The following is a 22,562-nucleotide window of genomic DNA, read 5'->3' as shown; positions in this document are numbered from 1 at the left end:
GGATTCCTCCATTCTATTTTAAGCCTTTCTGTTGCCTCATGGCTAAGTATATATGACCAGTTTCTCCAAGGGAAGTTTTGCCATTTCTACACTTGTAGGAATATTGTCCCTCAGCTCCCTTTGTGCAAAGAACTGCAAAGTTCTTTGAGATCCTTACAGGATTAAATATATACTACTTGTGGTAGTAAAACCTACTTATTGATCGAGCACCATTTTTTAATTTATTTTCCAGGTAAATACAGATGTTTCCTATTTCCCATTTTTTACTGATAAGCCAAGTCCTCTTTCTCCCTTCATCCAAAATAAACCTTCCATTTTTAGAAAGGCTGCAAAGGGCTCGGAAACTTTTTCAAAATGTTTGTACTTTATTTACATTTGTCTCCCTCTGGGGGAACACTCTCCTGACACGTGTAGTCTTTTGGGTTCATTCTGACTGACCTAATTCGAATCCTTCATCATCTTTTAAGAGTCATGTTTTCACAGAACTGGAAGGACCAGTTGCAGCATGAAGTCAGGTGTCACTTCCTGCATATTCCAAAAAAAAAAAAAAAAAAGAAAAGGAAAAAGAAAAAAAGAGGCAACTCCAATTTTTTAGAAAGAGTCTGTTTGAAGGATCTTTCCAAGTGAGTCCACCTGCCATCCGTACACCATCAGCATCTCTGTTGAGAAATGCCTTCAGCTGGTCCAACTGTGGACAGAAAAGCAGATTCTTCTCAAGGCAAATTCTGCCTGTGTCAAGACATCTATGGCATGGCAGGAACATCGTGATAGAAGCAGATTCTGGCCTCATCCTGGAAAACAAAATATTGTTGGGAAGCCTGAAGTGCCACATCACTTACTTACATATAGTGTATGTATATGGATGTATGCCTATATGGCTTACGTATATGTTTTGCCAGTTCTTTGTGTTGGCTGCCTTGGTGTTCAGAAGAGCCTGATTTAAAAAACAGAACTCAAAACCAGTGTAGGAGGTGCAGAACTGAGTAAAACTGCTGCTGGGGTGTTTGTGCACCACTTGTCAACAAGAGATGAGCCAGCTCCAGCAGTGGTGGGGTGGCCGTGGGGGAAGTAATGTTTTGTCAGAGACACAAGGTTTGTGCTGCCTTCTTTTTTCAGTGTACGAAATTAATTTGTATACAGTCTTTCTTCACGTCCCAATTAAAAAGGGAGTGACTATACAAGCTACTTGATTTCCAAACCTATCTTTTTTTGCCAGCTGGAAATTTCCAAGCAATTCAAATTGTTAATTAAGGTAAAGCAGGCACGCTTACATATATCTATACTTTTTGCATTCTCTACCACAGAAAAACAACAACAAAAACGTCAGCCAATTTAGCCCTGTGGATGCAGAGTTGTCTTAGACTTAAACCAAGCCTATTTTTGGACATTTTCATGCATATGGGGCCTCAGGATTTGGTTCTGCTGTTGTGGTGGTGGCATCTTCCAGGCCATATCATTTTCTATCTTCTTTCCTCTTCCCCATATCATATTTTCTCATGTATCCCAGAGGTTCCCATGTCATCGTTAACATTCTTGTAGAAAAATAGCTCTGCACAGGAATTCTTTAAGAGCCTATCAGCACCACTCCCAAATGAGCCAGACAGGACACTGTTTGTTTAATTTCACAACATGTGCTTACCCAAAGGCAAAGGGCTGCCTCACTGGATTCCCAGCCACAATGCACTTCTAAAGGGATTTTTTTGTGGCGGTGGAGTAAGTTCTCCTCAACTCCGGACAAAACATTGATGTATTTAACAATACAATCAAGTTGTTGATTGTATTGTAACTAATTTAGTATGTATCTAATTTAGTATGTAACTAAATGCCTTTTAAATATTCAAAGCACTTAAAAAGGCCCTTGTGTTGCAACCAGCCATACAGTAACAGCAAGATAAGCGACAAGAGCAAAACTATGCTTAAGCATTTGCTGCAAATAAGTCTGCAGGCTTTGTCAGTACTTTGGCATTTTTGCTCTTACATTTACTCTTTTTTACTCTTTACACTTACAGCCTGTGTGCTGCTGTTTGTATGTAGGCAGGTTTAACCAGTATTTTTTTTTAAACCAGTAAGGACTAATGAATAAGGATTGTGCAGAAAAGTGGGAATTTCAACCTCCAGAAAGATCTTGCTATTTTTACATCATTACTGTTACTTTACTATTACTCTGAGGAGTCTGTTTTTTAGGGAATACAGTAAGAAACCATCTTAGGAGTGGGAATAGGAAAGCTTCTCTTCTGCCAGCGGCATTAACATCACACACGTCCTGGAGACGGGCTGTAAGCTCGCGTGAACGCTGTGTGGGTCAGTGCCGCAGGCCGTTCTCGGGGGCAGAGGAAGATGACCTGTGCTCACAACCCAGAGGGCTTTGCTATCTGGTCGCACGGAGCCGGAGCTCTGCGCTGTAACTCCGTGGGCTGTGCAGGAGCCGCCCCACGGCCAGCTTTGCCGACCGCTGCCCCTATTTGCCCTGCAAGTCCAGCAAGCCACAAGCCCTCCTGCCGCGGTGACATCGGCTCAGCAGAGCCGATGACGGCACCAGGGAGGAATTTTCTGGTGCAAGTCGTGAGCTCAGACAAAGAGGCTGCTTAATTTTCTCTTTGTGCAACCAAATCCTCGGGGCTCGTGCACGTCCGTGTGCTTCCTGCGCTGTGTAAAGGAGCGTGCGTGGTGCCGGCGGAGCGTGTTGCATCTTGCTCGGCGTGCTAAGGAGACAGACATCAGCCACAAGCGAAAATCGGTTTCTACTTAATTACGTGGTTTGTTAATTGTTCTCCAGATTGCTCGTCTTTCTTCGCTGCCTCAGTTTCTCGCTGGCGTCGCAGGCGGAGGGTGCGAGGCACGGCAGCAGCCGGTCCGTGTGCCGACTCTCCCCGGGCTCCGCACCTCGCGGCTCCGGGGGCAGCTGAGCCCCCGCTCCCCTCCCTTTAACCCGACTGCGGTCCAGTAGAGAAGCGTGGTCGGCCCGGGAAGCTCTTGCGGCCTCAGAGAGCCGTGCCGTGCCTTTGTGCCGGGCTGGCATTACCGCGGCGGTCCTGGTGCCCGGGCTGCCGGCAGCTCTCCGCCCGCCGGCCTGTCCTCCCGTGCCCCGAGGCCCGGTGAAGGACGCGGAGCGCGCTTGCCCGTGACCCGTTGTTGCCCCGCGCCCCTTCTGCTTTTAAACAACCATTTCCACGGGTGGGGGCGGCTCCGGCACGGTCCTGCTGCCAGCCACCCTGGCATCACAACCGCCCTGAGCGGCCCGCACGGCTCTCTGCTCCCGTTCCCCGCCCCGAGTCTCTGCCCTTCCCCCTTTTTTTATTTATTTTTTCGTCCTAGGAGTAGCAGCGAAATGCCCCGTCTTGCCCGCTTAGAACTAGGAACGAACCTCTCCCCCGCCTTACCTCGCCCGTCACATCCCATATATAGGCATATCCACGGTCAAAAGGCGGGCGGCAGCGAATGGGAGAGCCGAGCCGCCGAAAAAAGCCGAGGGCGAGCGAAGCGAGGGAAAGGGGTAGGGACAAATGGAGGAGGGAGGGGAAAAAAAGAAGAAAAAAAAAAAGCCCTTTCCAAAAAAGTATTGGATGTCCTGAGGAATGCAGTCAGCCCCCTGGGAAAGGCCATATCAGTGAGGCGCTCCCCGCCCGCCGCCCGCACTCCGCCGGCGCCCGTCCCGCACTCGTTGGCCCCAGCGCTCCCCGGGGCCGCGGCTCGGATTCGTATCGGGGCTCTCCCGCCGCTTTCCCTGCTCTGATTTCGGCTGTAGTTCGCGCGGGACGCGCCTTAACCCACCGCCGCCATGGATGCCATCAAGAAAAAGATGCAGATGCTGAAACTGGACAAGGAGAATGCCTTGGACAGAGCCGAGCAAGCCGAAGCAGACAAGAAGGCAGCGGAGGAGAGGAGCAAGCAGGTCTGCACCGAGAGACCGGGTGTTACTGGTGCCGGGGCACATGCCTTTCCAGGCGATCGCTTTCTCTAACCTTTTTTTAACGTACCTTATTGTATCCTTCCCCACCTCCCCCTCCATTGCCCGAAGAACCGACTGAAGTACTGAAACTCCCCTAAAGAACGTGGCTGGAGGCTCCCTGGGCCGGGCAGGAGACCACTGCTCCATCCTGCTGGGGAGGGGTCCTGGGACAGCTGCGTGGCCTCCGTGCCTTTGTCACAGGGGCATGGCTGGGGGACACTGCCTGGAGCAGCTGTTAGCTCTGGATAGACGCGCTATGATTTGGCAAAGGACTTAAAGCTGAGTTTGTGCCCCCCTCCCCCAGCGCTATCCAGCAGACTTGTCCGGTTCTAGCTGCTCCCCCTCTTTCCAGATATGTGTCCCATTTTCCTGGCCTGCTCCAAGCCTCCCCCCTGATCCACCCCAGCACACGTGGGGTTTTGTTAGTTTGGGGGTTGGAGGCATGGTTGTTGTGAGTTTCTTGGAGATCCCAGAAAAGGCCAGAGGCAAGGAGAGAGATTTAAAGATGACCTTCCCCCTTTTCAGAGCCCAGGGAGAAATGTATCTGTGCATTGTATTTCCTCTTGTGCACCTAGTTAGAGGATGACATTGTGCAATTGGAAAAGCAATTGCGTGTGACGGAGGATTCGAGAGACCAAGTGCTGGAAGAGCTGCACAAGTCTGAGGACAGCCTCCTCTCCGCAGAGGAGAATGCTGCCAAGGTATCGTGCCCTTACCGTAGCAACAGAGAATCTAACTGTCTCTCCTTCTTTCTCTCTCTGTCTGTCTGTCTGTCTGTCCTTTTCTGTCTCTTCTGCACTCGCACTTGTCCCTTTGCACGATCACATTGCCTGCTGCACCTTTTCCTGCCTGCCCTCCCCTCTCCACCACCTTCCGCCCGTGTCACAGCTGGAGGACGAGCTGGTGGCTCTGCAAAAGAAGCTGAAGGGCACTGAGGATGAGCTGGACAAATACTCCGAGTCCCTTAAAGATGCACAGGAAAAGTTGGAACTGGCTGACAAAAAGGCCACAGATGTAAGTTACCCCTGTCCCTTCCACCACCCCCTTCATACAAGGAACACACACCTCCACTGCACAGGACAGCCAGGACTCCCACCAGGCAGCGCTCTGTGGCCATGCTGGGCTCAGGCTCCTCCTGGGCACCTCCTGGGCAGGGAGGTGGGAGACACAGCACTGCCTCCTTGCATGAGATTTGCACATTGTCCGAGGCATTGATTGGGTTTCTGCTCACTCAACACGTGCTTTTTGTGTGTACTTGCTGTTGTTCCATTTGCTGTGGATTGTCAATTGAGATGATGGAAAAAGTAGCTTGGGTAGGAACAGTAGTGCTGTGATAGTCGATGAGACTGAATCAGAGAGCTGACAGCAACTAGGCCTGGGAGGGACAGCTGGGACATCCTGTACGTCCCACAGATGCAGAATAAGGGCTGCTGGTTGTTTCTGCAGGAGAGTTGTAGGCATACATGCATTAGTGCTGCTGCTAGAAACTAGTTGGGCTCATTCACTCATCCCACAGATAAAGTCCCTGCTCCTAGTTTTTATTCTTGGAAAAATCGAAGATGATTTCACATCTCAAAGAAAAGTTCAGTCCTGCGTGAGAGGAAATTGGAAGATGATACTTGCTAGGTTTGCAGTTTGGAGGACAGGGATCTTGGGAGCAGGCTGGAGGATATATATAGCTCAGCACTTTATATGGTAATAGTGCAAGAGCCTGTGTCCCTCCCAGGCCTCAACCCACCCACCTGTCCGCTCCTGACATGCATCTAATTAATGCATTACACGCATGGAGCGATGCGAGTTTCCTGTTCCTGCAGATAAGGCCCAGAGCAGTGTGGGCTCTGCCTGCGGTGTGGCTCCTACAGTCCAACCCAGTTCTCTCCAAATACATCTCGGGTCTGAATTACAGGACCTGGTGAAACCACAGCGCTTCCAAAGCCATGACCATCCTTTTCCTATAGCGCAGCTTTCAGAATCAGCCTCAAAGCTAAGGAGTTGTCACAGAGCAAAGTGGAGGAAGGATACTTTTAGAGAGGGAAACGTTGCTAAAGCCAACTTGGCATCAAAGACAACACGCTTTTATCTTATTTTACTTTTTGAAAGAGCAAACCATAAAGCAAAGCAATTAAGTTGTGTAGTTTTGAGAGAGACCTCAGTAATAAGTGCACATAGGGATGAGAGGGGTTCTGTGTGTAATGTGGATCAGATGTCTGTCTTCTGAGCGAGGCCGCACTGAGGAGAGGCACTTCCTAGCAGGGCCCTTATTGGACTCGTTCAAAGGAACCGCATACAGATCCAGGGGAGATATTCCTTATAAGGAAAAGTATGCAGACTATTTGGGAATCGCCGGGGATGAAGGCGAGAGCAGTGCTACCAGATTCCCTGCCTGAAAAGCACGATGCCCCTGACCAATCCCAGCGCCGTTTCCCTTTGCTGGAGAGCAGCGTTTGGGAGCTCGTTGGGACGGGTGTTGGGCGCAGTCACCCTGGGGCAGAGAGCCTGGCTGGAGAGAAGGCTGTACTTACTGGTGTGCGTGGAATGTCAGGATGCCGTGCTTTTGGGCCACGTGGAGTGTCTTGGGGCACTGCTGTGACCCAGCGTTTGCACGACTCGTTCGGATAGTTCCGAGCCCCAGGAAAAGGGCAGAGCAGGGCAGGGAGCGCCGCTGCCGAGGTGGAGCAACCTCGCACGAGATGAGGGAGCAGCACCTCCCGACTCACCTCGGCAGCGTGGGGCACCTCCTTCCGCCCCGTGTTCAGCCCCGCTCCCCACGTCCCGGGAGCCCGTTCGGGCGAAGGACGGAGGCCGGCCGGCCGCTCGGCATCGCTTTACGCCGCTCGGCCGGTGCGACGCGGGGCTACGGCGGGGAGCGGGGCGGCCGCCAGAGGGCGCTACAGCCCCCGCGCCCACCTGGCTGCCCGGCCCCGCCGCCGAGCCTCTCCCCGCCGGCCCGGCCTCGCCCGGCGCCCGCCCCACCCCGGCGCGGACCGGCGCGCTGCCCCGCCGCCTCCCTGCGCCGCTCCCCTCCGGCTCGGTGTCGCCGGCCCCGCCCCGGTGCGCGGCGCGGCGCGGAGGACTTCCGGGGCCGGGGCGGAGGGAGGGAGGCGGTGCAGGCCGGCGGCGAGGCGCGGAGCGGGTCGGAGCCGATCGGACGGCGAGGGCATGGCGGCGATGAGCTCGCTCGAGGCCGTGCGGAGGAAGATCCGCAGCCTGCAGGAGCAGGCGGACGCCGCGGAGGAGCGGGCGGGCAGGCTGCAGCGGGAGGTGGACCAGGAGCGGGCCCTGCGGGAGGAGGTAGGGCCCCGGGCGTCTCAGGGCCGCGGGCAGCCGCTCCCCGGCGCGGCGGTACCTGCGGGCGGCGGCCACGGCACGGCGGCCGCAGCTCAGCTCAGCTCAGCCTGAGGGCCCGGCCGGGCTGCGGGGCAGCGGTGTGCGCAGCTTTGGGCAGGGCAGGTGTAGGCAGCGCAGATCGGTGTGGATGCGGCTGTGGGTGCCCGATGCTGCACGAAGCCGATAGCGCTGACCTTGGGGAATGGTGGCGGCTGGAGTTGTGTTGTTTCTTTCTATGAAATGTAGAGTGCTCTTTGTGACCGTATCCTCGGAGTTTGAGGGAAATTCATGCCAAATAACTCATTTGTAATTCGGGTTCTGGGCAGCGAGCTTAAAAAAGCAGTGTCTGGTGTTGGTGAGTGTTCAGAGCTGCTCGAGCAGAGGAGCACCGTGTGTGACTCCTGACCCGTGCAGCTGTGAAGCAGACCCACAAGGCAGTGCACGTAGCCTTGTAATGTTGTTTGAGTGAGAGATCACATTGCAAGGCATCGCATCACATCGTGGGGCAGATCTGGAAAGTGGGTCCCCACAGGTGGAGGGCCACAAGGATGATGGGGGCTTGGAGCATCTGCGTTATGAGGAAAGGCTGAGAGACCTGGGGCTGTTCAGCATGGAGAAAAGGATGAGGAGAGACCTGATCAGTACTCAGCAGTGTCTGTTGGGTGGATGGGGCTGGGCTCTTTGGTGGTGCCCAGCAACAGGATGAGGCAGTGGGCATAAACTGCAATACAGAAAGTTCCTTATGAACATGAGGAAAAACGTCTTTACTGTGAGGATGACAGATCACTGGAACAGCCCAGAGAGGTGGGGGAGTCATCTCTGGGGACATTCAAAACCTACCTGGATGTTTTCCCGTGCAGCCTACTGTAGAGAACCTGCTTTGGCAGAGAGTTGGATGGGGAGATCCACAGAAGTTCCTTCTGACCCCTACAGTTATGTGATTTCGTGGTTAACTTGTAAGGGTTTCTGTCTTAAAGAAAGCTGGATTTGTTTTATAAACTACTTTCTGTGAGTGAAGAACGCCTTCAGCAACATACGTAGTGCTAAACTAGGTTAGCTGCTGTGTCCCTGCCATGGGAAGTGCTGATGACACCTTTGGGTGCAGAAGGCTGGATTCCCACTTGCCTCTGAAGTCTTACCATGAGAGCCTGGCTGTGCGGTGAGGCTTAGCATCCTTAAGGGTAGTGTCAGTCTGTTGCCTGCAGCAGGTTTACGTGGACTGTATGGAATTCTGCACAGTATGTTTGTGCGGCACGAAGTTTTTGTTTGGAGAGGATCAGCACTTCAGTGAACGAATGCAGAAAAATGAACTCATGGACACATACAGACCTGTGCTTCTTTGCTACTGCCAGTTTTTTTTTATTGTCACAGCTGTATTTCTGCATGACTGAGAGAGGCTGTGAGAACATGGAGCGAGCAAGCTGAGATGTGACCCTTCCCTTAGTGCAGTGCTGTACGTGTATGGCATGTGACTGGCTAGTGCTGTTGCTGGTTTTTTTAATTTTATTTCTTCCTGCGCAAGGTACAGATATGCAAACAATGCAAAAGCTGAAACTGCAGCCAAAGCATATCACAGTTCACAACTTGTGGTTGTTAAACCAGATCAGTGAAGTATGGGGTCTGCGAGCAGCAGCCGTTGCCTTTACAAAAAGTCACTGTGGTTGTGTCTCACCAGCCTTCCTTCTTCAACTGTATGATTAGCTGGAAAACAGTCTTTCTTACAGCAGTAGTAATTAACAGGGAATTGTAACATACCCATGTCATCGCTCATTGTAAAAATATGTGGTGTCTGAGTGCTGTGTCAAAAATGCAGGAGGTTATATTTGCTGTGGGAGTGCCCCTAATGTCACTGGGGTTCTTTCCTTCCTTGCCATATAAGGAAGAAGTCCTGCTCCGCGGAAGGGTGAGTGGGGCCATATAAGGTTGGTTGGTGAAACCCACAGCACATTACTGGTGGTGGAGCAGGAAGTAAAAACTCGAACTTTAGTCACCCAGTGTTTCTAAGCATATTCTGTGTGCTTATCGTGATGAGAAGTCTTGACATGATAATAATTAACTCATGCTATTACAGATTTCCCAAGGGTAACGTTAATGAAAGGACATAGATTTCCACCACCACCCCTGCTGCTTTGTTTCTCTGAAGGTTCAAATTCTTACTGTTCAAAGCCTGAAACCTGCAGGTTTGGAATGCCATTGCTTGATTACACAGCTAGGTGAAGATTTAATTTGGGGGCTGATATGAAGGAATGTAGTCTCCTCCACTCCTGGCTCAGTGTGCTCACTCCCAGAACCCAATAATGTTCAGATACATATATTTGCTTCCCAGATGTTGGTGTTATTGATAGCAACTCCAGTAGCAGCGTTACTGCTCTCTGAGGTTGTTTTGCTTTTGTAGTGCCTAAGTTGTTCTTACTGGTGTTGGGCACAACAGAATTCTGGTAGTAGCAAGCTGTATCCGAATACCTCAGCAGTAGTAAAACAAGCAAATATCAACAGTTTCTTAAACATTTTAGAAAAGAAAAGCATCAAACTGATACTTTTGTGGGATAGATTTCCTTGTTTTTTGTTGTTTTTTAATTCCCCCCCCCCTGCTGGAAATCCAGATTTGCACATCCTCACATATAGCGAGATCATTTTCAGTACTAATTCAAAGTAACTATTATTCTTGGAAGCATTAACTATTTAGATTAATAGTTAACTTATGGCTTTTGTTCTTTCTTCAGAAAGAAATAACTTTTAATAACAGAATAATTAGGGAAAGGCTGGTATTCTGCAACTTAAGAACTGTAGGTTTGAAAATGTTAGAAGTAAAGACTTATAATAAGAGGTAGACATGTTGTGAGTGTTATTGCATGAAAGAATAAGCAGATATGTTGTGCAGGAAAGATGGATTTGGGGAAATTCTGAGGGTGGCAGCAGGGAGGGGGATGAAATGTTTTAAACAGCTGTTGCTACAGGACCCTTCCAAGATGTAACTTCTGCTGGTACCCTGTTAGCTACTGAGTATCTTGCCTATAAACAAAACTCACATTTGTGAGTGTTCAGGTGCCTAAATGCTCTTAGGCTGTCCCTGAACGAGCTGTCTCATTGCAGATGCTGATCTAAGTATGTTTTTGCACTCCTACTTTGAGCTCTTTTTATGGAACTCGAGGTAACATTGTAAGTCTTTATTATCTAAACATGGCAAAAGTAATGGATTTGAGGTAATACGTAAGGGTTGTGATTGTTTCTGCTGATTTCCTAGGAAGGAAGAAAGGATGTAATTGGTTTGTGTCTGCTAATAAGATAACATTTAGGGAACTGTGCTAGAGAGCAGGACTAGAAGGATTGTGCATAAGTTGCACGTTTCTTAATAAGTTTAATAGAAAAGAAGCATCGTAAAGACATGCACATCTCTGTCTATGGCCTTTTTAGTGAATGAAAACAGAAGCCGCTGAAGTGCCATTAAATAGCACTGCTGGGTACATGGGGTAATCCTCTGCAGAGGGTCATGCGTGCCTTGTTATGATCTAACTTCTGTTCTTCTGTGCTTAGGCTGAGAGTGAAGTAGCTTCCCTGAACAGACGCATCCAACTGGTTGAGGAAGAGTTGGATCGGGCTCAGGAGCGCTTGGCTACTGCCCTGCAGAAGCTGGAAGAGGCTGAGAAGGCTGCAGATGAGAGTGAAAGGTGGGTGGGGTTACTCCTGAAAGTGATTAGCTGGATTGTCTGTATGACGAAAGTGGTAATTGCTAGGGTGTGGGTTAGGGAAATAAATTAAACCACTCCTTTGTCCCTCTGCATATATCATCCACTCTGCCTTTGGACTTCAGTCACACAGTCTTCAGTCGCAGCTTGTCTAGAGGGATGTCCAGAATGCACACACAGACTTAAATAGTTGTTTGTGTCTCAGTTGTAAAGATAAGATAGAGTGGGCTAGAGCTTTTGTTATATCATACTGCTTCCTGGGAAAATCGTTGGACCCAGTCCAGGCCTCTGTATTTGAATGACAACTGACAGAGTTGATGTGTACTCATGCTGTTGAGTGATTCTTAATTGTACTGTGGTTAGAAAATGTTACGTGGAGAACCAGTGCTAAGAGAAGCTTTGGTTCTCCTCCTGTTAAGATCTGTGCTTGAAGGTAAACAAAGGAGAGAGATCACATAAATTCCATTAGGTTTAGTCTGGAATTTCCAGGCACATTTAGGAACTCAAGATTTGTTGGATTTAAAAGATGTCTTCTACTAATGCAAATAATATTTTATGTAACTTTCATTGTACTTTATATTGGGTAAGAATCCAAAGTATTCTGCATATCTGTTTCTACCTTGCTGACAATGTGAAGAGAATGAGTCAAATCTGTGTGGAAGGAGGGGGCAATTCACTGTACTTCTTATCATGGAGGAGTTTAAATTTTGCATGCTCAGAGCGCAGAGAGCTTTAGGTCAGTGCTTTAGGACTCTGAGATGAGAAAACTCATGGGAATTTGTTTCCTCATAAACATAATATCTGTCAGTCCTGCAGGAGTTGGAGTGTGCTATCTCACGATGAATGTTAGAAAAACAGGTTTCTTCAGTCATATGATTGAGTCTTTAGAAGCAAGACCATTTATTTTTCTTTCTATAAGAACAGTTTTCATGGAATTTAAAAGAAAAAAGGATAGTTGAGTGGTTGAGTTTCTGGGCAGAGTTGAATTAGAATTAAAACAAATGAACTTTTCTTTCTTTGTAAGTCATGCTGCTTTTCCTTTAAACTTCTGAGGTGTAAATACACAGGATTAGATCGTGGGTGTGAAGAATCAAGTGTCTGATGTGCTTCATTCATTGTAATACATCTGCCTGAAAGACACACTCCAGTCAGTGGTAGAACTGAAGATCAACTTGCAAGCTCTGAACTTGTAGGGTTGGGTTTTTTTTGTGTCTTTCAGAGGAATGAAGGTCATTGAAAACAGAGCCCAGAAGGATGAAGAGAAGATGGAAATCCAAGAGATCCAGCTTAAAGAGGCTAAGCACATTGCTGAAGAGGCCGACCGCAAGTATGAAGAGGTCAGTTTTGGGGCACGGGGAGCAGCCTAAAGCACTTTACCTGCACTTTGGATTCTAGGGTCAGATGGTGTTGGCTGCAGTAAAATGAAATCCATGATTGTTGTTTGCCTGTGCCTGTAGGTGGCTCGTAAGCTTGTGATCATTGAGGGTGACCTGGAGCGGGCTGAGGAACGTGCTGAACTATCAGAAAGGTAAGTGTGCAATTGTCCCTCAGGTGCCTGTGAGGTGCTACAAGACAGAAACTGTAACAGCATGGAAACATTGGCAGTACACTGTGTGTTCAGCTCAAGGCTGTGTTTGCTCTTCAATGGTTGAAATAAATGGTCAGCACTGAAGTAAATGTGTTTGTATGTGTGCGCGTGTTTTGTCACTGCATGCTGTACCTGCACACTGATTTTGTGAATGGCTTTTGTGCATTTCATGTGTTCACTAACAGCCAAGTCCGACAGCTGGAAGAACAGTTAAGAATAATGGATCAAACCTTGAAAGCATTAATGGCTGCAGAGGATAAGGTACTGATACTAATAAACAGTTTTTAGGTTTAACTGCAACCCGAGTCTTTCAGCTTCCATAGCCAGTTAGCTCACTCGGTAGCAAATAAATCCTCACTGTGCTCTCTACTCCCTTGCATCTTGCTTTGGTTGTTTTCTTTGGTCTCTTTTTTGTTAATTCATTTTTTTACCTTTAAAACTGGTCTCCTGTGCAGCCAAAAAGAAGCTGAACTGTCGTATTTGTGAAAGCTTTGTAAATATTTCTGTGTAAGCCAAGGACTGTAAAGAACTTACGTCTGGCCATTGTTGAAATGCACACTTAAAATGGAATTTGGCATCGTAAACAGTCGCTTTCAGTCTGTGATGGATTCAGCTGCTTTTAAGGCCGTTCTTTTGCTCTGTAGTTGTTTCATTTTTCTCTATCTTTTCCCCCTTTTTTTTCCTTCTGTTTCTTTTGCTTGACTGAATCTTCCATCCACCCCTTTCCTGCCTTCCTTCCGAAATAACAGCAAATGTTCTGAGCTTGAAGAGGAGTTGAAAACTGTGACCAACAACCTGAAGTCGCTGGAGGCTCAGGCTGAGAAGGTAGGCTAGAGACTTACATGAGAACGTGTTCCTTATGCTGCCCCCTGGATAGGCTTTTTGGTTTGTTTTGTTGTTTGATATGCTGATCGCTTTTCAGCATTTCAGCAAGGCCATTTGTTAGTAGCATTTGGACTTCCAGTCAAATATGCATTCCTTCTGGTTCCACATAAATTGGTATTGTTTGAATACATCTTCCGTTAAGTAGCCCAGAGTTAAATATTAATTATATAATATGGCACTTGTGTGCTAACATTTAATTCCTCCAAATACTATTCCTCTTCAAAACTGTAATGCTAAATTCTGCTCATTTTCCACTGCGTAGTGCCAGAATACAACTTCAGGGAAATTCTGCTTTTGTAATAAGTTGTGTGCAGTCGCAGTGGAATTAATCTAGTTAGGCCCACATTACTCCCTTTTATACAGTTGATCCATCAGAAGAGTGGTGTTTTTATGTATGTAGAGTACCTGATCTAATAGCAGTGGTTTTCTTTCTAATTACAGTACTCACAGAAAGAAGACAAATATGAAGAGGAGATTAAAGTTCTAACTGACAAACTGAAGGAGGTAAAATTAGAGCTGTTATGTACAACAGATCTTCCAGTACAATTCTTTTAATATAAAAAACACTTGAATTCTTTAAGGATGAACATATCCCTTTGGGGACAGTTAATTACTGGATATCTCAAAAAAAGGAGCGTCACCTTAATGTTTTATTTTAAATCTACTTCCTCTCATCGTTCTTTTTTTTTCTTCCTTTGAATTGCTGCTCCTCTATTTGTAACTAGCATGTGTGTATTTCCTACAATTGTTTGTATTGATCTTGACTTCAGGCTGAGACCCGTGCTGAATTTGCTGAGAGGTCAGTAACCAAGCTGGAGAAGAGCATTGATGATCTAGAAGGTATGGATCTTTGTTTTCTGCGCTTACTAAAGAGAGACAGGTCTTTTATTCTCCTGGCTTTATTCACTACCCAACTGCTACTCACCTAAATTGTCCGGATTACATAAATGGGTCTACTTAAAAAGTAAAAAGGTAAAATGATTTCCCATTCAAACGCGTTGATAACTTAAATGTTTCTGGTGAAATGTTTTGCTCTTGCCTGTTCCTTTTTCTCTGGTGTTTTCCAGACTCTTCATTTTTTTGCTTTACATGCTTCTGCTTGGAAGTATATAAATACATAGGGTAAATTATGAGATAAATAGTGTCATGTTACTAAAAAGCTGGTAAAGAACTGTGTTAGTTTTCTAATAGTTAAAATGTAGCAAGCTGACTTAATTTATTGTTCTGATAAGGGCAGGGCAGAACAACAGTTACTGGTTTTCAGTAAAGCTAATAGATTGTATACATCTTGAAAAGGACACCTTATTTACGTCCATGGAGTTTGTTTTAAAGTTTGGACAGATCTTTCAGAACTGCAGCTGAATGTGCTTTCTCCTTCCAGAGAAAATAATTCAGCAGTTTGGTAATTACTACTTCAGTGTGTTCTATCAAGTCTAGGATTTTATGTAGTTTGATTACTTGGCATGGCAGGCATACACATAAAGAGTACGAAGAATAGCTAGGTAGCAGGTGGAAAATGTATGGTCACTGTTACAGGAAGCAGAGAAGAAAGCCAAGCACTTAAAACAGTTAGCATCTTGAGCCCTGTTTTCAGCTCTCCTGTCCACAGTACTGACTTTTGCAGTTCCTGTGTGCCTTTCTAATGAGCGTTAAAACAAATCTCCAGGACAAGGATGCAGATTTTCCTTCCCTTCTATGCTTTGTTTTACCTAAATCACAGGTTGTCCCACTGGCAGTGCTGTTAATGAACTTATCACAGAAAACTATTTGCTGTTGTTTTTTTATTCTTCCCTAATTTTGTATTTTGTTTTTTTTTGTTGTTGTTCTGTCTGCATCAACACTTCTTTCTGTGTGTTCCTACCCTTCCCTGCTGCTTTTGGATGGTATCCCACACCGCTGCCCTCTCATTCCATCCCATGACCACACTCCCATTTCCTTGTGCACCTCTACCTTCCCTTGGGGACTGTTAGATGAGCTTTATGCTCAGAAACTGAAGTACAAAGCCATCAGCGAGGAGCTGGACCATGCTCTCAACGATATGACTTCCATGTAAATGTCTTTCCAGCTTGCGCCTGTGCCTGCTTCCCTGCCCTCATTGATTGCGTGGTTCTGGCTTTGTGAGATTATACTTCCTCATAGTAGGAGATGCATTACCTTAGTGAGATTAGATGTACAGAATACCATGAACCATTTATTTACTGTGGCTGAGTGTGGGTGTGCCGTGTCAAGCCTGGTAAATACTCATGGTGATTTGGTAAGCTAATCGATGAGCTCATGTGTGTTTTATCAGTGTGCATCAGTGATCCTTATATCCTGTGGTTGCCATTTGTTTGTAGCTCTGCCTTTATCCTTCTAGTTGACCTCTGTTCAAGTATTTTTTACCATCATTTTGAATTTGCCAGTAGTTATTATCTCAACACTTGCTGCATTCACAGGGTGTTCTTTTGCCTTCACTGTTTTATTCTGCCAAAGCTTTACAAAAGTTTCAGAGGGACTTAGAATTAGCTCTGTTAGTAATAGATTGCATTGTTCTTAAATTTCCTGAACTGCTTGAATGGAATTCCACTGCAGTTGAATTTTCTACTGCTACCACTAAATTACAAGTGTGGAAGGTAAAGACATCTTGTGATTTAGACCCGGAAAGGTGACAAGTGTAGTGCTGGTTGTTCGTATGTATCTTGTGGAGGGCAGTAGTAATTCATTAGTAAATCCCAGAGGTGTGGTAATACCAGCTTTAGCTAGGAGAGAGAGAGGGTTTGGGGTGGGGAAAAAAGCCAGAAAGTGATCATTTGTAAGGAGTGTGAGTAATCCACGTGGTGTTTGATACATACCGTCTTTTCCCACATTGACATAGAACTCTGAACAGAGGTCGGCTATGCTAAATCCCCCTTCCCATGCCCTTCCCATGCTCATCCCTTTCGTTTGCATGAACCCCATGCAACTGGCTTGGGAGAGAAGAAATGTGGCTTTCTCAAATGCCTGTGAGGTGTGCCGTTCAGTTCCAGTGTTTCTTTTGGAAGCTGGCACTTTCAGCATTACTGCAGCTTTGCTCAGAGCTAAAAAATGTGTTTTGCATGCATCCATACTTTAACTATTTTTTCCTTTTTTTCCCTTTCTAGTCCCTACATTTCTTCATTACTCCCCTCCCACTCTTCAACTTTCTATGTACCAACACATCTGCATTTGCTCAATAGCTTTTTGAAGAAATGGGTTTTTTTTTTCCCCTCCTTTGTAACAGAGGTTACAACTTGTTTTTGGTGGTTTTGTTGTTTTGTTTTGTTTTTCATTTGGGATATTTGCTGATGGAAAACAGGCTTTAAAATGTAGTCCTCCTCTGGTACATGAGGAAATTGCTATAGCATTCCAATCCCAGCATGGTGTGGCATTTTGCTAGTAGTTATCCTGGCATGCTGGATTCTGCTGTGCTGTTATTGCTTTTTTTTGGACTTCTTACTGCACTTTTTTTATTTCCTACCTTATCTCGCTTTTTCTTTTGTGCAGATAATTTTCTTTGCTTCACTTCTCCAAAGACATCTTCATCGGGTTGGATAAAACATCTTTCCAAGCTTTTGGATGTTTCATGGTTCACTGTCCTGTCTTCTAGCTTACTTGGCTCTATCTTTCTAGCACCTGTTTCAGAATATGCTCTTTGTGCTCTATTGTACAGAAACTCTACATCTCTAAATGTAAAATAAACATCCCAGCTGTATTCCTTTGGCTATCCCCTTGCCTTTTATTTATTCAAATAGCTATTTTAGTTATTAATAAAAAAATAAAAAGTTGTCTGGGTTTTTTTTTTTGTTTTTTTGCCATCAGATTTCATTTTTGTTCGTGTTTCACTTTTCTTTTTTTTCCCCACAAATGCTTTTGCCTTAATGTTGACAGTGCAGAGGCAGTGCTAGCAGTGAGAATGCCCATTCTTGGTATTTGGGGTTGATGCTGACCCGTTGTGCTCTCTCCCTTTCTCAAACTATGATGCAGTTAAAATGGCAAATATAGTGGGAATTTTTTCAGTTGTTATTGTTGGGCCAATATCTGCAGAGCCACTGCTGCCTTGGGGTCACTTGGTCGTGGGAGCATGTCTGAGCGAGCACTTAAGCCCTTGACTTTTCTCTTTACATCTTCTCCTAGCTTGATGATTCAGACTTTCTGCTTTTATGTAAATGTATTTGTTCAGTAAGTTCAATCAAGGATTTAAAGGGGCAATATCAAAAGCTTCAGAATGTTGTGCAAAAAGAAGTGTTCCCCTCTTTCACACCTGGATTCCTCTGCAAAGATTTTGCTTGCTTGCTTTTTTTTTCATTATGTTTCTCTTGAGTGGCAGGGTGTGATCTAAGGTTGAGCAGAGACTTCTGTAGCTTTCCACTCTTGTGCTTAGCTTAGATTTACGAGCTTAGGCTTCTCATTTATGAAAAATGTTTCAGAATCGGAGTAGGAAACTTTTCACGATTAATGTAATAATTAGAAGGATCTGCTGCAGTGTCAAACACTGATTCCAGATTTGAAAGCTCAGACATTTGATCACTCATCACTTATCAGCTCAGCCAGTGTATGTTACACTCCAGCAAGCCCAGCCTCTGATTCTGTAGTTTGTTTTACTGTGTCCACGGTGGTTTTTTTCCTCAACTCCTTTCAATACTCATTTCTTAAGAAGTAATAAAGTAAAATCCAGAGTAGAAGCCTAGTAATGATAAAAAAGGTGGAAAGTTTATGATTGTTCTTCATACTTAATTTAAATCATCCCACCAAATGTACACAATCAGCTGTCTTCATGGTAGCAGTGATGGATTGCTGGACAGAGTATTAGAAACAGGCAATACAGTGCATTTATCCAGATAGCTGCACGCACAATTCATGGCTGGCCCATCTGCTGATGCTGACTGTTCTGGTTTTTCAGTGTAGCGTATTTCAGCAGCCTGCCACCATTGGACCTGAGCTGTGCATTACTGTAGCAAGTAGTGCGTGTGAGTCTTGTTGACACAAGTGCAGGGTTGGCTCCGGCACTTCATTTGCCTGGACTGAGTGGTGTGCAGGGGTAGTTCTGCTGAGGCTGAGCTCCAGGGGATCGATGCCAGTTGTCAAACACCCCGCTCTATCTGAGGTGGCTCCGTGCAGAGACCTTTGGCTCTTCCTCCAAGTAAGGTAGTTGTGACCTGGCCAAAGGTGTGTGAGTAGTCAGGAGCTTACAGTCCACTCAGAAAATGCTTCCCACACTTGAAACTTTTAGTCTCATTTTGGGTGTTGAGAAATATTGGAAGTCTCTGCCTCACATCAAGAGAGTAATTCTCTGTGATGAAGGTAAGCATCAAGTTCTTTATTGAAATTCTGTTGTCATGTTTAAATAACAACTAAATACATTGTGCCAAACAAAATGAAGTTTAAGTTATTTATGAGGTCTCTGCTTTTCTTACATGTATGTCTTAGTGTCTAATGTTATCCTCGTAAGAGAAACAGAAATCCAGGTGTCCAAGAATAGGAATGTGAACTGTGCCCTGCTCCCACTGAGCTGGCTGGGGGGAGAAGAGAGCTGTTGTCACTCGGTGCAGGCAGGCTCTGCAGAGAGCCTCTTCCCTCTTCTGTGGGGAAGAGGATTGTTGTGAAAGCTGCTAGGAAGCCTGTGGAAAAGAATCAGTCATTTCCTGTAGCAGAGTAATCTAGGATCAAGAAGCTAGAAGTGCAGTTTGAATCTAAACTGTTGAGACTGATACAGACAGTTTGAGGAAAAATAGTCAAAACTTCTCACAAAGCTTGCTTTCATTCTGCAGAATGCTAACTAAAATTCACTGTCACAACATTCATTACTGTGGGTGTTCTTTCTGTCTATAAAAGTGAACCATCCTGTTCATTTTCACCAAGTGTTTTGGTGTTGATTTTTTCATGAGGTACCACTTGACAGTTTAAAGATACTGAAGTGTGTTTATACCAGTAATAACCGTATGTTTCACTACTAGAAGTAACATTTCAGTTGTTAAATTCCACAGTAGAAGTATAACGAGAATGAAACCTAAGGGCAGTTCATGCTATCAGCATCTCTCCTGCCATTAGTTAGATTGGTTATGACACGGTTCCTTTCTACCAGCTGTCAGATGAGGTTCCACCACATCTTGAATTATTCACAAAGAAAATTGGCACTCATAAAACCAATCTGCCATGCATTGTTTGTAGAGATTAAAGGAGGACATCGTTCTTCCAGGAATGTAGCTGTAGCTCTTCTGTTCACACTTGCTTGTTGCACAGCTGTTCTCTGTAGAGAAGAGGTAGCCAGTCCATTGCCAGCTGCAATAGCCATTCCTTGGGGTGGCTATTTAATTACTAGGATTCTAGAAGCAAAGGTAAAATGTTTCTGTTACTGATCTGTCTGTGGTGTGACCAGTTTCTTTATTAACTTATCTGTTTTCTCTGTCTAATCTGTCTTCATTCTGCCTCTTTTTTCCTTCTAACCTGCTTGCTGCCTGTACAGACCAACTCTACCAGCAACTTGAGCAAAACAGTCGCCTAACTAATGAACTAAAGCTGGCATTGAATGAGGATTAAACTGTAGTGTGACTATTGTTATCTTAAAACTGCTTCTTCCAAAAGTTCCTCGAGAATGAATCAGTAAATGTAGAAATGAGCAAGAAACATAGAAACTGACTTTTCAGGCCGTTGATTACATGGTATATTACTGGATTAAATTCTAATTTTGTTTTGGAAAAATACACTGTTCCTTCTGATGAGGCTTTTGTTTATCTGTATGCACACCTAAGTTAGAGGGGCAGTTTGCTCTTCATGTGGCTGGGCAGTAACAACTTCTTTCCACTTCAGTAAACACTCAGAGGACTCTAGGAGCAGTATTCAAAAAAAAAAAAAGAGCCTTTCTTGTGCAGAGACCCACCTTTTTGTTGGTGTTGGAATTGTCCCTGAGAGCTTTACTGGAAAGCGGGTGAGAGCAAAGTGTTCAGGATTCCTATTCCAAAAACAACACAAAATTTAGTTACAGCTGTTTTGCTATCTGGACACTTCAGTGCATTAATTTTGGATTACTATGGATTGGGCAAAAACAAAAGCCATTGACCAAAAGAGGGGAAAAAAGAAAAAAAGAAAGAAAAAAACGCCAAAAAAACATGCTAGGAGTGCAAGCTCCACCTGAAAATACCTGGTCAGTTGTTTAAAGATATGCCTGCATTAGTGTGAAGTCACTGTTACTGGATTCTGGTAGGATGCAGTTCTATAGCATTGTGCTTATTTATTGTATCATGTAAGTGTGTCGAATGATAGTCCTATAAAAATGTGCATGCAACATAAAGCTACTAACTTCTTTTATTTTTTTAAGCTGTAGAAGAATTACATTTATTAAAAATCACTTGACCAGAGGAAGATTGGTTTTAATTTCTTGTTTGTTCTTTCGAAGTTCTGAATTACACTGAATTTAAAGTATGGGTCTCCAAAGAACCTAATTATTTTCTTCTTGCCCTACTTAAAAACAAAGCAAAAACCTAAAAACAAACAAACAAAACCCCACCTCCATTCCTTGTCCTGCATTCTTGCATCAAAGAGCTTCCAGAACATACAAGAATCTCATCTGTTCGCAGTGCATTTTCTTAACAGATGTGCCTGCAAACAGTTCTAGAGCTGTATTGCTTGCTGTTTGTTTTCTTAATTTGAAATTCTTTCTAGATGTATTCTCTGAGGGTATCAGTATTTATGGTCATGCATATTTCTCACCTTCTGAGCCTTTAATTAGAAATGATCACTGCATGCCTTCATGTTCTGAGAATCAGTGCCTCTGAAGAACTGCTATTCATGTTTTGATTTTCTGATCCCACAACAGAGAAAGTGGCGCATGCCAAAGAAGAAAACCTTAATATGCATCAGATGCTGGATCAAACTTTACTGGAGTTAAACAACATGTGAAAACCTTCTTAGCAGCAACCACATTGTTATTATTTTTACACCTGCTTGCCGTGAAGCCCCATAAACATGTCTTTATTTTAGTTTCACCACAGTCACAAGAACGTCAGCTCAATTATCAGGCAGGGGTCAGGGAAACACCAAAAAGGGCAAGCTGTATGCGGGTTAAGCTATTTCATTATGGTTTAAATGTGCCATTTCCCAACAAAATGTTACCTACACTTTGTAGAGAGTTCAGTGATTGGAATGCTTAGTCTCTGGGAGAATCCTGGCTGTGTCAGATAGAGTCCCACCTCAAGTGCCAACCACAATTTTTAACAAGAATGATGCATCTTCAAAAAAGATCCAGTACAAAGGGTGCTATTTGGATCAAAAAGCTCTACCAGGGGCTTTTATTTGATACCTGACGAGTCAGGATTTGTTGAGCACAGTAACTTATTTTTATCAGCATTTTACTGATCTGTGAGGATTTGGACTTTGTGCCTTCTATTTCAGTAGCACAAAGAATATGTAGTCAACATAGTAAAACAAAGGCTTATGAAGGTTTTAAATTGTAAACTTGCAGCTCATTACATAAGTGTAGGTCAACATTTCAGCTTGAGTATTCCCTCAATTGTATTTTTCATGTTGAAATGAAAGATTCAATAAATTCAGGAGAAAACACAAATTTGGAAGAGATTGTTTAAAATGTATTTTATTTGTGTGGAGCTTGGGGAGGGGGTGGAACTTACAAATCGATATTCGCCTCACTTTATTTTTCACACTTTCTTTTGAGCAGTTTTAAAAGTATACCTGTATGTAAACATTGTATAATGATATGGAATAAAATGCACATTTTAGGACATTTTTTAAATTTTACTCTCCTGTGATTTTTCATCATGCTTGTGTCTGCATTGCTGTGTAAAACGTGTATATTGGCACTGGCTCACTGGGGTACACTGTTACCACATTGGTTTCCAGTCTCTCGTTTGCTATTAAGCTAATGTATAAAAAATGCAGTGAAATGCTGTGTTTTGGACTTGCATGGATCAGCAGCTGCTCAGAGGGGCCATACTATGAGTATCTATCCCCATCACTCAATTGTGTTTCCAGACGGGTGCAGGCGATGACCATCGCTCAAGGGAAGACAAACATTTCAAAAATCCATTATTCACTAAAACTGCTTTCAGTAAAAGCATTGCATGTCTTTCATAATAATTTTCATCCCTTTTTTTTTCTTTAGTACATCACTGAAAGC

At 44.8% G+C, this 22,562-nt stretch overlaps 1 protein-coding gene and 1 long non-coding RNA gene across 17 annotated transcripts; one reads left to right on the top strand and one right to left on the bottom strand.

The window, feature by feature from the left end:
• Positions 1–345: 345 nt before the first annotated feature.
• LOC122182693 lies at positions 346–3,048 on the bottom strand. The gene is made up of 2 exons (XR_006179922.1): positions 1,640–3,048; positions 346–791 (listed from the first exon to the last, which is right to left on the bottom strand). It is a non-coding gene; the product is annotated as an uncharacterized LOC122182693 (long non-coding RNA).
• A 573-nt stretch (positions 3,049–3,621) lies between these two features.
• TPM1 (tropomyosin 1) lies at positions 3,622–22,178 on the top strand. Of its 16 annotated transcripts, none has more exons than XR_006179919.1 (10): positions 3,623–3,892; positions 4,838–4,963; positions 10,811–10,944; positions 12,182–12,299; positions 12,420–12,490; positions 13,300–13,375; positions 13,877–13,939; positions 14,206–14,275; positions 15,406–15,668; positions 16,937–17,144. XR_006179919.1 is itself a non-coding variant. In XM_042876189.1 (10 exons), the coding sequence occupies exons 1-10, from the start codon at positions 3,779–3,781 to the stop codon at positions 21,326–21,328; spliced, it is 981 nt and encodes a 326-aa protein (XP_042732123.1). In that variant the 5' UTR covers positions 3,623–3,778; the 3' UTR covers positions 21,329–22,178. The 16 variants fall into 16 exon arrangements, 10 of the variants coding, with proteins under 10 accessions (XP_042732120.1, XP_042732123.1, XP_042732119.1 ...); XR_006179916.1 differs by having other exon boundaries at positions 15,406–15,689; XR_006179918.1 differs by lacking the exon at positions 13,300–13,375 and adding an exon at positions 12,736–12,811 and having other exon boundaries at positions 15,406–15,689.
• Positions 22,179–22,562: the final 384 nt, after the last annotated feature.

The sequence above is a fragment of the Lagopus leucura genome, unplaced genomic scaffold (genome assembly GCF_019238085.1).
Source record: "Lagopus leucura isolate 7727_CA_CO unplaced genomic scaffold, USGS_WTPT01 Super-Scaffold_100015, whole genome shotgun sequence".
NCBI classification, from domain to species: Eukaryota; Metazoa; Chordata; class Aves; order Galliformes; family Phasianidae; genus Lagopus; species Lagopus leucura.
The sequence above is the reverse complement of the archived record's forward strand: the minus strand, read 5'-3'. Positions and strand labels throughout refer to the sequence as shown.

Excerpts from the sequence above, each read along its gene's own strand:
- TPM1 (XM_042876189.1), top strand. The coding sequence starts at position 3,779 with ATGGATGCCATCAAGAAAAAGATGCAGATGCTGAAACTGGACAAGGAG. Across the intron at positions 12,491-13,299 it reads CGTGCTGAACTATCAGAAAG|CAAATGTTCTGAGCTTGAAG; the intron begins GTAAGTGTGCAA and ends CCGAAATAACAG. Across the intron at positions 13,376-13,876 it reads TGGAGGCTCAGGCTGAGAAG|TACTCACAGAAAGAAGACAA; the intron begins GTAGGCTAGAGA and ends TTCTAATTACAG.